Source organism: Alternaria viburni (assembly GCF_023758015.1).
Source record: "Alternaria viburni strain BMP 2772 chromosome Unknown scaffold_1, whole genome shotgun sequence".
Taxonomy (NCBI): domain Eukaryota; kingdom Fungi; phylum Ascomycota; class Dothideomycetes; order Pleosporales; family Pleosporaceae; genus Alternaria; species Alternaria viburni.
The window spans coordinates 1,556,686-1,572,184 of NW_026055770.1; the positions used below are offsets into that span (position 1 = coordinate 1,556,686).

The 15,499-nt window shown below is 51.8% G+C and overlaps 5 protein-coding genes across 5 annotated transcripts; 4 read left to right on the forward strand and 1 right to left on the reverse strand.

Moving 5' to 3' along the window:
* Nucleotides 1-191: 191 nt before the first annotated feature.
* On the forward strand, nucleotides 192-1,667 carry J4E79_000566 (uncharacterized protein; the record flags this gene model as incomplete). The annotated part of the gene is made up of 3 exons (XM_049349482.1): nucleotides 192-558; nucleotides 610-1,431; nucleotides 1,480-1,667. 3 exons carry the CDS (start codon nucleotides 192-194, stop codon nucleotides 1,665-1,667), a joined length of 1,377 nt encoding a protein of 458 aa, XP_049216269.1.
* Nucleotides 1,668-4,615: 2,948 nt separating this feature from the next.
* On the forward strand, nucleotides 4,616-6,343 carry J4E79_000567 (uncharacterized protein; the record flags this gene model as incomplete). Its single annotated transcript, XM_049349483.1, has 3 exons — nucleotides 4,616-4,891; nucleotides 4,942-5,175; nucleotides 5,225-6,343. 3 exons carry the CDS (start codon nucleotides 4,616-4,618, stop codon nucleotides 6,341-6,343), a joined length of 1,629 nt encoding a protein of 542 aa, XP_049216270.1.
* A 2,809-nt stretch (nucleotides 6,344-9,152) lies between these two features.
* J4E79_000568 (uncharacterized protein) lies at nucleotides 9,153-10,413 on the forward strand (the record flags this gene model as incomplete). Its single annotated transcript, XM_049349484.1, has 2 exons — nucleotides 9,153-9,412; nucleotides 9,465-10,413. 2 exons carry the CDS (start codon nucleotides 9,153-9,155, stop codon nucleotides 10,411-10,413), a joined length of 1,209 nt encoding a protein of 402 aa, XP_049216271.1.
* A 1,545-nt stretch (nucleotides 10,414-11,958) lies between these two features.
* Nucleotides 11,959-12,400, forward strand: J4E79_000569 (uncharacterized protein; the record flags this gene model as incomplete). Its single annotated transcript, XM_049349485.1, has 2 exons — nucleotides 11,959-12,205; nucleotides 12,267-12,400. 2 exons carry the CDS (start codon nucleotides 11,959-11,961, stop codon nucleotides 12,398-12,400), a joined length of 381 nt encoding a protein of 126 aa, XP_049216272.1.
* Nucleotides 12,401-12,584: 184 nt separating this feature from the next.
* On the reverse strand, nucleotides 12,585-14,417 carry J4E79_000570 (uncharacterized protein; the record flags this gene model as incomplete). Its single annotated transcript, XM_049349486.1, has 3 exons — nucleotides 12,585-13,558; nucleotides 13,611-14,306; nucleotides 14,357-14,417. 3 exons carry the CDS (start codon nucleotides 14,415-14,417, stop codon nucleotides 12,585-12,587), a joined length of 1,731 nt encoding a protein of 576 aa, XP_049216273.1.
* Nucleotides 14,418-15,499: the final 1,082 nt, after the last annotated feature.

Below are 15,499 nucleotides of genomic sequence, written 5' to 3' on the forward strand. Positions count from 1 at the left end.
CCCCTCCAACACGCCTTTAGTCCCTTTCACTTTCACGACGCGGCATGGCGCGCCTCAACACACACCTCTCGGCTACCCCCCAGACACGCGCTTCCACCGTCGACTCTCTTTATCGCGACCCCTCTGTGGCGCCCCGGAACGATAGCAATGCGCGCACCACGTCTTATTCCGTTCTCAGCCCAACGCGCTCAATGAACTCGGACAAAGAAAATGAGCAGCCTGAGACACGCGCAAACACGCCGCGACGAGGCAAGGCTGGCGGCATGCGCAGCGCGTCGGTGCGTATGCCGACCCCCGACTCGGGCTCAACAACTGGCAACGGCAGTAAGAGGAGGAGAACGGATAATTACGCAATGGCTCATTCGGAAATTTACGAGGATGGAAACGACGAGCACGAGGAGGAGGAGGAAGAGGACATGCACGAAGTGGAAACGCCCTCGCAGCCCCCACCCGAGTCAGATGAGGAAGGCGACCAGAAGTACTACAACCCAAACCAGAACCCCGAGCAGCGAAGGAGACTGCGAGCAAACATGCGCGATAACCATCGTATGCTGGAAGGTGAGTCGAGCAATTTGGTTCGCGTCGCATGAATATCACTGACCACAGCAGATAATCGCGATGACTATGTTAAATCACGCGACAGCGGACTGCTTGATGCTATCAAGACACAAAACAGCTTGTTCGGCAAAGTGCGACAAACGGCTGACGCTACCGTTGACTCCCGCTTCCTCGTCAGCGCCAGCGACCTAGCAGGCAAGAAGCTCAACAACAGCTTAGGCAACTCTGGTGTAGGCATCGATCTGGATCAATTCGTTTCAAAATGCATATACTTTATGAAATCCGGCGGTCACATCGCAGGCGAGGAAGACGCACCCGCACTAGCCGTAGGCGATGACGACGAGGAAGATCCAGATGGGCTCGACTGGGCATTACTAGGTCGGCGAGCATGCTTCCCGCGCAATAGGCGACCGCCAACATCAAGTTTCCTGCTCGGCCCACTCTCAGTTCAGAGGCGCGTTCGTGTGACTCAAAAGAAAGCTCGATCGCAACGGCAGCCTCTCGGCCCAGCAACACGACCCCAGGAGATCCAGACCGGTGACATTCAGCAAAATGAGAGCAACAACTTGACGACTTTGGTTAGAGGTATCAGGTCACGCTTGGAACAGCATATCACAGTCTCACAAACGTTGGTTCAAGAAGAAATCGACGCAATCCCAGATGATGAGTATACTGCCGACGCTCCAATCGCTGCCCTTAGACGCCACAGAATCGCCATGACCAACGAAGGAGAACCCGCAGTTAATCTGCTTGATTTCGCAGTTAACCCTCACGACTTTGGGCAGACGGTTGAGAACCTTTTCTATATCAGTTTCCTGGTAAAGGAAGGAAATGCCAAGATAGTCAAAGACGCACATGGACTTCCGCTACTTTGTAAGTCTGTGAGTTTGATGGAGTCGTACATATACTAACTACTACCAGTACCTGCAGCACCCAGTGGCGTCTCAGAACACCGAGAGAGAGACGTACAAAAACACCAGGCCGTGTTCAGCCTCGACTTCCCCTCTTGGCGGATGTTCATCGAAGCATATGATATCACAACACCGCTGATACCTCAACGCCAAGTAGAAGAGGCAACAGTTGGCGCCAACGGCTGGTACAACGGCTGAGCTGTCGTTGTCCGGTTTTCCTGGCATCCGTTTCGCTTCTACGTTACATTTTCAACCTGCACGCTTCCCACATACTCGCCCAAGAGGGCGACGTCTTGGTGCTTTTCACTGTTCACAACATGTCTGCACGACACACCTTTCCTAAGCGGCGTTCAATCGAGTCAGACACGATGGACGATGATGGGCGGTATTTGTACCGTACCTTTTTTTGGTTTTCACATTTCCTTTGGCTTTGCCGACATCTCTTTTTACGCTTTAGTTCTAGTACCTGATACCCCAAGATTTTTATTCGGATCTTCTAGAGGCATCTTCATGTTGTCGGAATGAAACCTTCGCGATTTCTAAAGGAAGACCCCGAGAAACTCGGTCGCTGTGTTTACCCGTACAGCCTGATTGACCATGTCAAGATAAGAGCGGAGAGAAGGCTCCGAGATCCGGTGGTTTCTTCGGGGGCATGTTACCCCAAAACCATCCATATTGATATCGATCTTCATTCATGCATGCCAATTTTCGTCCTCCTGCAGCACTCTTCGTCCTTATTCGGAAGGAACCTACGGCTATAAGCTATATCCATCCTCATACGGTGTTTGCCATTTTCGATTGCTTCCGCGCCCTCCCGGACTCTTGTCTTGGTACTGTGATGAAGTGACGATGTGCTTCCTTATTACAAGGTGTTGAGTAAGACACTGGCCTTGTGACCGTCAGCTTGTTTCACACCAACTGTATGTAGAATGGAAGTATTGTTGCGACCATGCACTCCAGCGAAGATTATCGTTTGAACGCAATCCTGGGGCTCACTGGCTGACATTCAGCATATCCTATCGAAACCGCTATCGTTTCTCTGACTCCCACTACACTGGTAGAAACACCTTGCTTGAAGCCATAGCGTTTGACTACATATGCACTTACAATTGAATAGTGATCAGCATAATCTCTAAGAGCGAGGCTCGCAAGGCTTGCATGGATGGTCCGAGTTGCTCGTCGGAGTTAACTCCAGCAGTCGGGTTCAACGCGCCGGCGGGTGTCAACATGCGCCAACAGGAGCTCAAGAAGTCAGGCTCGTAAACATTCACGGAGGCCAAGCAATCCGGAGCCTCCCAAGCTCAAGTAGTTCTGTTGTACGATTCTCAAGTAGGCAGGTGGTGATCGACAGGATTAGTTTGCTGATGGTTGGGTATCGATCTTGCAATTTCAAACTGGCCCAGATGCAAGTCAGCAAAGGAGATGAGTAATGGCCTTGGCTTCTTCATTCGTCTTTGTCATCAAGCGTTCATAGGGATGACTGAACGATAGCTTCATTCTGTGACAAGCGGGTTCGGTCCGACATATGGTTCTTAGCGTCCGCACGTCTTGTGGCAGTACTTGTAGCCTAGAGCTTATTTGGCTGGCGAACCCAAACGTTGTTGGTGGAAGTTAGGAATAAGGGGGTTTGGGGGCTCATCTTTGGGTTGGCCTTGGCGACCGTCCGGACGAATACAGTCCCCTTCCTGGTAGATGTCGTGATGCTTGGCGTCCATCTACTCAAAATTCCCAGTGTGCCAGATGTGCATGACCTCGGGATGTTCCAGGACCTCAGCGCTACCTCGCCAACAGTTTCGTTGCCCGATTATGCCAAGCCCTGGAGGTGCCCATCTCTACCTCCAGGGCCCAGCGCCTTTCTCTCTGCATGGCTTCGATACACTCGAACATCGTGATGCCGTAAGCATCGAGTTGGGCGCCTTACTGAAATTGCAAACGCCTGTTCGGCTGATCATTACACGTGGCGTGGGACCCTTGATCAATAGCGCGCCCTTAGCTAGCCAAGTCTTCAACGTTCTCACCAGCCTCATCTTACAATTTCTCCGCTGCACGCATGCGGTCGTTGTACGTATGCTTGATCGACAAGCATTTCTTGGTTTCATAGGCTTGAGGCCTTCGCAGCTGCGGTGAGAAGGATGACGTGGAGCTCGCTTCCCCGGATCTTCGCAGGTATAGCACCGAGGAGACTCGGGATGCGTAAACACCGTCAGGCCATAATTGCTTGTCGTTCGCATGATCAGCATACTCAGATATACAGTTACTAGCCACATATCAAACATAACGATGTTTTAGCCCAGACCTCGGGGCAGTTGTTCGCAGACCTCCAGGGCTTTCCCTGAGGCTCCGAAACGCGTCGATGGACGGCGAATAGCAATCGTCGGTCACTCTCCGGACACGGTGCACTGGCAGCCGTTGAAAGCCGCTGTCACTCATTCTGAATCAGGACGGCAGGTGAAACGCTATGGTACCGCGGATTGGCCGTAGCCTTGCCCATTCTCTTGGAAGATCACGTTGATGTTTGAGGCCCAACACGCGACCCCAGGCCATCGGGTTCGTGATAATCGATCAGACCAATCGGCCGATTTCAGGCATCTCCCGTGCTCGCGCACGCTGCTCCAACAGGTACGAGGATCTGCATCTTGCGCACGAAGCGTTGAAGTTATGCCGATGTGTCCTTGCTCGACTTTGCTCTCGGTATGATGCGGTGGCTTTGGCGAGCTTCAGATGGAGAGACAGGAGCTTATACTTTCTTTCCAAGCCTCAACTCTAGACGGGATCGACAGTAGTGCGGTCGCACCCGCGAACGCCGAAAAGCGCGAGCCTCGAGTAATTGTGGATATAGATCGTAGCGACCGCCACGCTTTCCAGGTTGTCAATCCTTCAGTCGTTTTTCGTTTGTTAGTCCCCCCGTCCGTTCACGATCCACTTGTGTGGTGACTCGTGTCGCCAGTCTTTCCTTAACCTCTCTGATCATGGAAATCATGATGTCCGAAACATACTCCAACGGGACTCCTTCCTCGTTGGAAGATCCGCACCCGATGGTGGAGCTGGCTCCACCACTCAACTCTCCTCCAGTCTCAGAACCACACCCTATATACGCACCTATCACTGGAGATGCATCCGGGAAGAGGCCATCCGTGCCTTCAATCATGGGCTACCGCTCTAGGTCATCAACCCCAGGCACATCAGACCCATCGAAGCGCGAATCATACAACCTCGCCGGCAGCACATTCCTCATCACAAACGATGGAAGAACGCTCAAACTCCCTATGCCATCAAATTCCAAAGCCGATCCTTTGAACTGGGGCAGGTGGAAGACAGCCGGAGCATTGTTCGCTGTGGCTCTCTACTCTGTCGTATGTCTCACTGCAGCTCAAGCGGCGTCAGTCATACTCAACAGCATCCAAAAAGAGTTCCAGGACGAGGTAAGCTCCGATGTAGCTACTCGCCATGACTATCGCTCACATATTTCTAGGACATACCTCAATGGCAAATCAAAGCGTTGGTGACAGGCCCGACCATGCTCATGGGCATTGGATGCTTGCTGTGGGTGCCAGTGTCAATCGGTTTGGGTCGTCGGCCTACTATCCTGATAGCGACCATGGTCGTACTGGCCGCTATGGTATGGGCCGGTCAAGCACAAACTTTCTGTTCCCTCGTCGCCGCAGTGTGTTTCCTCGGCTTGGGAGAAGGACTCGCTTTGTCTCTGGTGAGCAGCGCCATAATACAACTATAATGTCACTCACTAACAACATCAGGCCTTCCTAATGGTCATTGACCTCACATACATCAACCAGAGATCGATAGGAATAGCCCTCATGTGGTGCATGGCAGGCTGCTTCGGCACCTCTGGCGTTGCACTTGTACCCCTCCTAGCCGACCACGGCAACAACTGGCGTCGATTCTACCACTACTGGACCATTCCCGTTGTCGTCTCGCTCGTCGTCACCTTCTTTCTCTACCCCGAGACATACTTCAAGAGACCAACAGTAGCTTTCAACGGACTCATCCTGCTACAGAGTGCCACCGAAAAGCTGACCGTCTACGAAGACCGCGAAAAAGACTCCGAGATCTATCGCGACCTCCCCGAATACCCGCTACGCACCGGCTTTGCAGGCTTCCGTGACCGGGTCGGTCTATCACGGTCACCCTTCGCATCATGGGCTTCGGCGGGACGGTGCGTTATCCAAATGGGTTACTGTGCCGTCAACCCACTCATCTTTTGGGTCTTTGTTGCCTCTGCCTTCAACTCGGCAAGCATGATCTTCATCGGCGCAACTTACGCAAAGATCCTCATCGCACCGCCTTACAACATACCACCAGGCCTCGTCGGCACTGTCAACGTCGCATCGGGCATCGGAGCCCTATGCGGCTTGCCTATCTTCGCCATCCTCTTCGGCAAGGTTCTAAAGCGCCTCTCAAGCCGCAACAAAGGTGTCCTAGAAGCCGAGCACTACCTCGTCAGCTACATCCTCCCCGTCCTCACCGGCGCACTAAGCTCTCTCATCTACGGCCTCGCAGTGCAGTACCAATGGAGGGCATCTGCTTTCTACTTCGCATACGGCATCAACGGCATCTCCTTCATAACGATGATGATTGCGAACACGCTTTGGGTTACTGAAGCCTTTCCACGGTGGGCAGCTCCAGCCATTGCTGTTGTTTTTGGAGGTTGTTACTTCCTCACTTGGGCTATGAGCTTTGCGCTTGTGCCCTGGATTGAGTCACACGGGTATGTTTGGGTTGGTATTGAACTTATGATTTTCCAAATTGTGGGTGGGTTGGTTGCTATGCCGGTGGCGTTTTGGGGCAAGAGTACGAGACAGGCCATCGCTGGTAGGTGGGCTGAAGATAGGAGCGGTGCGCTTCGGCCACTGTGAGGGATTGGGCTGTTAGAGCTGTAGTTGGGTGTCTGTCTTTGCTCAGGGCATGCTGTCTTGGGTATGGATGGGTGCGGATAATTTATAATCTCGAGCTGCCGCTCAGTGGTACTTTCATGCTCGTGGACCAGTGTATGGTTGTGTGTTCCCAGAAGAGAGTCACCGAAAAAGCCCAATTGAACCCGTTTGTGTCCTTTGCACCGACAATGCATCCTCTCTTGACAGTCCAACTGAGTAGGTCAGTCATATTCGGGGAGATGAGACAATGAGGGGACTGCCTACATTTAATACAGCTGAGATGTCTCTCTAGGTGATACAGCGCTACCAGATGTCGATAGTCGCGTGCTCCATCAACCATGGTTGTGAGTCTGAGCCACATAAAGGACAATCTTGGTCCAGCCCTGCTCTATGAAGATAGCATGGCTGTATGAGAACATAATCTGTTTTGCCCTCTTGGGTCCTGCGACGCAAAATGACGGGAATATCGAGTCCTTCTATAGCCCAGATCGTGTCACCTGATTCCACCCTCCTTACTTGTCTGCGTTGCGTTAAGTCATCCATAGGACCGCGCAGAACGAACCCAAGCGATTGTTGTGTTTCAAAAGCCTGCTTCACCCCACGAGAGCTTGCCATTACTTCAACAAGCCCTATCATCAGCCGCAATTCACGACCCACTTGTTCGTCAGATGGATTTATGTCGGAAGGCATGCCCTCTGCGTTGCCGCCACGGGAGCAACACACTCTTGAATGAAGGAAAGACATGCCGTGAGTTCGGAACCTTCTTATCATTGTACTCTGGTCGACGTCCAAAGATGGCATCTTGCGGTGTGGTTTAGTAACCCTGTCCAGAAGACATCCTCGGACGCGCAAACACGGGATCGTAGAGAACTTCATAGTGTGCAGCTTTTCAAGCGTTGGATGGTGATGATCAATATTTTGGTTCCGGCACCGTAGAACAGGATCATGTCGAGAACTGAGCTGAGTCTGGTGATCGTCATGTGCTTTGTGGGTAGCTTGTGGCTGGATTCCGGCAGTTGATGAACTTGACATCGACATCGGACTGGAGGCGGATACCGCGAACTTTTTTGACTGCGCCCCCGTGAAATTTGGCCATTCAGTATCAGTAAACTGACGTATGTTCCAATCCGGCACCCAGCTAGGCATAACGTCGAGATCCAGAGGCTGATGAGGAGGTACATGCTTCAACACGTCTAGCCGTCCCGTCGTGAATATCAAATGAGTTGCGATATTCCCATAGGTTTCTCTGGTACTCAAGGCATAGTCTATTGGAAGAGCCTCACGAAAGGATAAGGGGAAAAAACTATAGAGAGCGAAGACTTTGTCTCTCGGGTCTGTAGCCATACAACGACGGGCGCGATGCAACAAGTCTAGGCAATCGTGCTCATCTCGTTGAGTCGCTGGAAGCCAGTGTAGAACGCCTGGAGGATCGTGTTTACGCCTGTCGCATAGACGCATGAGCTCCCGAACAGTGTGCGCATCCCAATGGATAGTCTCATAATCTGTATAGAGAGTGACTAGCTTCGCCAGGGATATCTCCTGTAACACCCAGACCCTGTTGAAGTATGGGTGCTGCAGGAACTCCTTGATCAGTGACTCGTCGATCTGGGGATCATCAGCGATGATGCCTTGAGATCTTTTGTCTAGGTAACCCAAGAATCTCGAATTCGCTTCAGTGGGACGAAACCCTAGGTATATCAATACCTGAGAAGCATTTGAGTAGACAGCGTTCATTAATCGGACCTGGTGGTTTCTTTCGGTCGTGCTTTTCTGATCGATACATCTGATAGGTGATGTGAGCAGCCAGCCCCCATACAATATGAAGCCTGCACGGCGAGCTTACATAGCATCAATCCAAAGTACGCGGGGTAAGTTTGGTCTTCTAACGCATCGAAGGGCCGCTTCGCAATTCTTCGTGATGGCGAGTCTTCTTCCATGACAGACTATAAACTGAGAGAGGGAGGCATCGCCGTCTGTTGTCGCCCAAGTATATGAAACTGCCTCGTAAACGGGTGCGGCTGCTAGGCTGACATGGACAAGGTCGCAGACGATATCATCCTGCTTTTGACCGGGGCGTACATGAACTAGCCGGATGCGTTGCTCATCTTCGCAGTCGAGCGGCCTGTACTCGAAGGGTAATACTGGAATAGCTAGCGAGGCCGATTCTGGGACGAGGTCGCCGCAAGACATGCAACAGCGGAACGCATCGAAGACCTGAACGTCAGTGTGTCGACACGTGCTTGACGTTTCGTCCATCGTCTCTCTCTTACGAGAATCTTCTGCGAAGACAGGCAGTCGATGTGAGTGCGCCGGTGTCCTAGGAGCCATTTATAAGAGGTCGAGTTTCAGCCGCTACCATAAGCCCAACAAATGTGAACTTGTCGAAGTAGGTCAGCCCTCACTCGCTTGCGCGAAGGCTGACGTGCACAGCCCGGCGCGTCATCTCTATCCTAGCTGCCGTCCACGCTTGAGTACACAGCAAGAATACGCCTAAACCGTGCAGAAGACGAACCGAGTGTGGCTTTAGCATGAACCTAGCTTTTTGATTGCAATACAGGGTTGTGCATTGGGGACGTTGCCGTGTGTGTGCCAACGTGTCTCGACACATCGTCGCACGGGCCCGCGATCAACGGAACGCTCTCCGCAACTCTGAGCCAACCCCACGGTCTTGCACAGCCGCGTAGTAAGACCATCCTGTATTGTGCACATAGTCCTATCGGCTACTGCCTAGCATCATTACCTTTCGAAGATGCAATGAGCACTGCAGCTGGGTCTCGATTCGGCCCAGAAGATGCGCCGCTCACCAGAAGCTCATTACAGCTTCACGATACCGTCGATACACGATGACACGACACTCGATTGCCGCGTATACCATCCAGATACCCTGACCAAGCCGAAAGACTCGGCCGATATCGCGCAATGGAGGAAGAGGGGTATCGTCATGGCACACCCATACGCGCCAATGGGCGGTAGCTATGACGATCGGGTAGTCGGTATCGTGGTGGATGAGTTCTTACATGCTGGGTGGATGGTGGGCACATTCAACTTCAGGTACTATCATAACAGGACTTCACCGTAGCGATTCAAGACTAACGGATGCTAGAGGTGCTCACGGGTCCAAGGGACGCACTAGCTGGTCTGGAAGACCCGAACTAGACGACTATACATCCTTCGCCGCATTCTTCATGCACTACATATCCTGCCTCCGACCGCGCATTACCTCCGACCTTACCTTCGTGCCCGACCAGTCTCCGATACTATCGAACCAAAACGAGTTGGCACAGGTGCAAGATGATGCATCCCCCATAGTCATATTAGGAGGCTACTCCTATGGCTCCCTCATCCTCAGACACCTACCGCCCATACCGACTATACTACAACCGTTCTCCACTCCAATAGCAGGTACTGCGGCAGACGAGATAGTTCTGCGCGCTCGCAAGCTAGCAGACCAGAGCAATCTGGAATGGATCAACCTAGCTCGGGATGAAACCAGAGCTAGGAGGAAAAGCAGAGCGGGGAACGAACCGAGACCCCAAGTGACAATGGGTGGAGAAGAGACAAGTACAGAGAAGCGTAGGAGTAGTAGAGACGTTCGAAGAAGTCTTGAGGGTGGCTCGCGGCTCGAAATCCGAACGCGGCTAAGAAGCCTCAGTCACAGGCGACGACACGAAAACCACGAACCGATACCGCAGCCGGAGAAGAAGAGCACAAAGACTACTACAATGCCAGACGTCCGTTATCTTCTCATCTCGCCGCTGACACCGCCAACCTCTACACTTGCCGCACCGGCCCTTATACACAAGTTTTGGAGCAGGTCTAAAGACGAGTATCAAGAAGTGATTGGAAAGCATATGACCCTAGCAATCTATGGCGATCAGGATATCTTCGCTTCGTCAAAGAAAATTCGGGACTGGTCAGAACAGCTCAAAGCCGAGCCGAACTCACGCTTCACTAGTGTTGAGGTTGCAGGCGGAGGGCACTTTTGGCATGAGAATGGCGTCGAAGTAAGACTAAGATCTGCGCTGAAGGAATGGGAGGCTGCGATACGATAACAGAATACAATGTTCTCATGCTATAGCTTGTCTTCTTCTCATCCTCTGACAACACTTCGTCTATGTCCTCTGCACACACCCATCATCAGCACTTACTCGCCCGGGGCTGGTTGTAGCATGTATGGCGCTCTCTCATGGGATTGATATCACGCTGGAACACTCCAGTCAAATTAGTCGGTGGGCGATATTGCTATTGGGCAGCCCCCGAGCCTAGTTGTTCTTAAGAGGCGGGTAACAATGACGTAGCGTCATGAGGTTACACCCCTAAGTTTTTGATTTGCTCAACCACCACCATCAACTCGAATGCCTCTTCAATACAAACGCACAGTGCTAAAGACGTCGTCAATGATCCGCTGCGACGAGTTCGTAACAGTTGTACAATTTCCCTGGAAGGAACAGTTCCGATGCTACCTATATCGTTCAATATCGACCATCCACAAATTTGACCCTTTTTTAGAACTTCCAATCAACGAATCGTCCAACGGGTATTCATTTGAGTGATTCGCGTTAGGCTTGGATGAAACGTCCTGATAGTCGCATTACAGGGCTCCTACTGCGCGGAGTCAATGGCTGCTTAAGGCAACTGATAAATGCTCGAAAAAGAAAAACAGAGTAACAACACGAACGCATGAAGTCGAAGTGATCGACTGCTAGCATCCCGGATCAGCGGCAACGGCCAGGTTATTGTGACACAATGCTGGTCGGTTGTGGTATCTTCTCTTGGTGAGCCCTGCATCGTCATTATCAGCGCACGTACATATCAAACGCTACGATATCGTGCCGTGCCTGACTGGCGCTCGTGTTCTCGGCGTGAAAAGCTTGTTCCGGTTTGACGGCGCCACAGTAGCATTGTAGCTCGGAGATTTACCTCTCCACTTCCTCTTCCATGCTTACGGGCGATTCACCCGGTGGGTGAAGAAGCCCAGACTCTTTCCTCACCAAAACAACGCCGTTAAGATGTGCATAATGTGTAAACAATTGATGATTAGTAAGGAACTTGAATGATGTGCAGACTCATCAAACATGTCTCCAAAGGCTCTTGAGGTGTCAGAATATAGTATCGTCGGTACCTAGGTAACGGTCGGATGTTTTGACGTCAGCCCCATCTTACCAGAAGACAAGAGCTTGTACCTTTCTAAAAATAAGTCAACTAACGCATCGAAAAGGAGAAAGCGCAACACCAGTGCGCTCGCGAGTATTGAGAGTCCAGGGCCACAGTACCTCGGTGCCCTGTATGGGGAACATACGGACGATCAGTGCGAAAGAGGTAGGCAACTCCACACCGCTAGGTCCAGGATACACCTCGCATTACAACGTGAAAATAGATGCTTTCTGTAGCTCTCGTACTCGTACTCCGTAATCACGAGCAACGTGCATTTCGGTGGTACTCGGCAGCTACGGCTTTGCGTATATAATTTCGGTATTCCACTCAGCTAGACAGACATCATCAACAACATCCATCACTTCCTCGCCACTACTACTACTACTCCTACTACCGATATTCCCATCTACCAACCAACCACTTTCAACACCATCACCACCAAGATGCAGTTCACCACCGCCCTCCTCGCTCTCGTAGCCAGCACCGCCTCCGCCGCAGTCCTCCCCCGCGACAACCAAGGCCAGTGGAACGTCGAGATTACCGTCGGACCCGACGTTGGCCAAATCTACCTCCACGCCGAGTTCTCAAACGACCAGTACACCGAGCTGAGGAACACCTGCGTCGAGGCTCAGGACCCTTACCTCCACGGCTGCGACCAGTTGACATTCGACTTCACCTACGACGGAAAGCGTACGTTTACATCTCCATATGCCAGTCTGATAGCTTCGAACTAACTTTTTTTGCCTTGTAGTCGTTACCCTTCAGGAGACTCTGCCCAATGGTGTTGTCGTCTACGGAGAGGCTGCTATCGAGGTCACCACCGACATTGGTGGTGGCCGTAAGCGCGACGACATCGTCATCCCTGTTTTCAAGGCTGTTGTTTAAGCTGGATGGGTTTGGTAACGATGGCCGTTTGGCATACTTCCGCTCTGCAGAGAGTAGTGTATATATTTGAATCGTAATGCTATTTATTGAGACAACATTGGTTGATATCAGCATATCATGAAGCTTGTCATTATCTGAACTATGACCCGTCACAGTACAAGCCAAGTTCTAACCTTTGCTTCTTTCAAACAGTAACAGTGTACTCCACCGCATTCCCCGGTTCCCTGGGATAAAACTCAATCATGAACGTCGTATCCAAGCCCGCCGCCCTCACAGCATCCAAAGCCGCTGCCTTGATAACAACACCTTGTGCAGTCCAGTCCCAATGGTTACCGTACGTCGCCCGACCCTGCTGTAGCACAGGTAGGTACTGCGTCCAGTCATCCACTAGATACGTTCCATCAGCTTTGGTAGCTTTGACGGCAGCAGGCCTGTTTTGGCCAGACCATGTAATCGGGACAAGCAGGTCCTGGCCAGCTGCTGGCAAAGGCCCGGATTTGCTGGACAGGATTGGTGTGGTGTACTGGAGGATGTTGACTTGTAGAGCGGCGCCGCGGTTGAAGGTCAATGTCAAATTTGCTAAGCTGCCGGTAGGCGATGTAGGTGTGATGATCGATTTGAGGTATGCAGCTGCGAAGGTGATCTTCTCGCCTGATACGGTGTAGTCCTTGCCTTTGGCTAGCTGTCTGCTTCCTTTGCTAATCTTACTGAGTGTGTTTCCGTTGAATATGAAGCCCAACGTGGCGTCTCCTACAGTTTCGTTCTTGCGGTGGTAGATGTACGCGGAACTCGTCTGCGTTGTTGCAGAGCCGTCTGCAGTACTTTCCGGAAGCGCATTCGGGATGCCTTTTACTGCGTTGCGGTAGATATCTAGGGCAACTTCGTCACGCCAAACATGCGTTGCGCGATCAAGGAAGTCGGCTCCGTTGTCCCAGAGGATGGTCGAAGTGTTGTATTTTGCTGCTGTGCGGAGGAAGAAATCGAAGTATCGCCAGCGCGCTGCAGTCTCAGTGGCGACGGGCGATACAGCCCACTCACCGATGACCAGAGGGATATCGGTAAAGTTTCCACGAACGGCGGCGAGGTCGGCTTCGAGAGCAGCTTTGTCGGCGTCGGAGCCCCACGTGGTTTTGCCCCAGGCCTGAAAAACGTAGTCGTCTACAGTATGGTTAGTCATGATACCTCGTATGGTAAGATGGTTGCTGCTTACAAGGTGAGTAGTAGTGATACTGAATGCCCCAAGGATTCTTGAACTTCGGATCAGGCTTCTTAAACCACTGCGACGTCTTCGCTCCATCTTCACCAGCGCCAACGAGCGTAACAACGCGCTTCGGGTTGTGACCCCCAGCATCATTGATAGCCTTGAGGAAGATATCGTTCAGCCTGTTGACCTCAGCGCCATGCTCAGCCGTAGTCCCCGGGATCTCATTAATCGTCTCGAAAGCAACCTTCTCGCTCTTGCAAGCGAGCTTCTTGCCAATCTGCTCCCATAACTTCCCAAGCCTCTCTTCTACAGCTGTAACATTCGTGTTCGCAACTGTCAAATCGGCCCAAGTCCAAGAGTCGTGGTGGACGTTGACAATGGCGTACAATCCGCGGTCTGTGACCATGTCTACGACGTCTGATACACGCTGTAGCCATACGGCATCGACGGTCCAGTCGGGCGATTGAGAGGTGAAGTGGTACGCCCAGGTAATAGGAATTCGAATGCTCTTGAACCCAGCTCTTTTCGCATCGTCGAATGTGCTTCCTACAACAGGTGGGTTGTTCCAGCTGCCTTCAGTCTCCACGGCATCGAGCGTATTGCCAACATTCCACCCCGGATTCAGCTTTGCGAAGAAAGTGCCGGCTGAGATCGACGCGAACTTTGAACTCGAAGGGCACTTTACGCCAGTGCCGTTCGTCGCTGCCTTGTGTTAGCCAATATTCCGCTGTCGAGACCATGGGGAAACGTACATTGAGCGACAGCAAAAGCGCTGTTTAGCAGCACTGCTGCGCTTGCGTAAGAGATTCTCATTGTGATACTTGAGAGCTCTGACCGACTGTTTCTCAGAGAGGCCAGGAATAAGTGCAAGATATACACTCTGTCCCATCTCTTTGGCGCAATTAACTCACCTCACATTTTCTTCCATATAGCCTGACCCACACTCCCCTCGCCACCTCTCTACAAGCCTCGCATGTTAATGAGGTTGTTACCCCAAGTTGTCGCCGCTTGCGGTTAGCGCGACAACCAAGCTTCCACTTTCATTTGCTTATATTGAAAAGCCGCCTTCTTACCCGGTTTTCCAGTGCGGAAGCAAAAGCATAGAAGGCGCCTGGAAGGAGATAGCGAGGTCGATTGAGAGAATTTCATTGGTCGTTGCTGTGTTTGGTAGAAACATCGCGTCCTAGCGATATTGTAAGCCCCAGTCTGGGTTCATGTGAGGTCCGCGCGGGCCTGACTCCAAATTAGCCTGGGAAGCGACATTTCTCCACCAAGGATTTTGGCACTCCTGTGATCACGGTTTGGTCTCCTGCCCTCAGGGTAAGTAGCTCACATGCGAACGCCGAAGACACTTATCTTCAAAAGTAGTAATACAGTTATTCCGTATCCAAACCGGCGTGAAAGCTGCTGACCGGGTGCAAAGTGCTCAAGTCACCATACGTGTGATCAGTGCATACACGCGCGACATTTCCGATACTCAAAAGGCAGACAAGACCCCCAGTAAAAGATCTAAGACAACGATGTATCAAAAGGTGGAGGCCTCCGAGTACCATCAACGTACAGTATGCCATTGGGGGAAACAAGAGAGAGAACTAGCAAAACAATTGAAGAAGAGATTGATTCCTGGAAGACGTCCCGACCGCCCTAAGAACGCCGAAAAAGAAGAGAAAGACCAGATACCAAGAAGGTCATTAACCCACTGTGTCGCATGAGACACGAAACGTTTTCAAGGAAAAACGCCGCATATGATCCTGTCCAAGGTCTTATCAGACATGTCGTCTGCGGAAGGACGGCCTCTCAACTCGCGTTGGCGTTTATACTCCTTCGCGGCAAAATGGCGTTCGTGCATCTTGCGATAATAGATTCTCCGGTCTTCTGACGAATCACGATGCGGC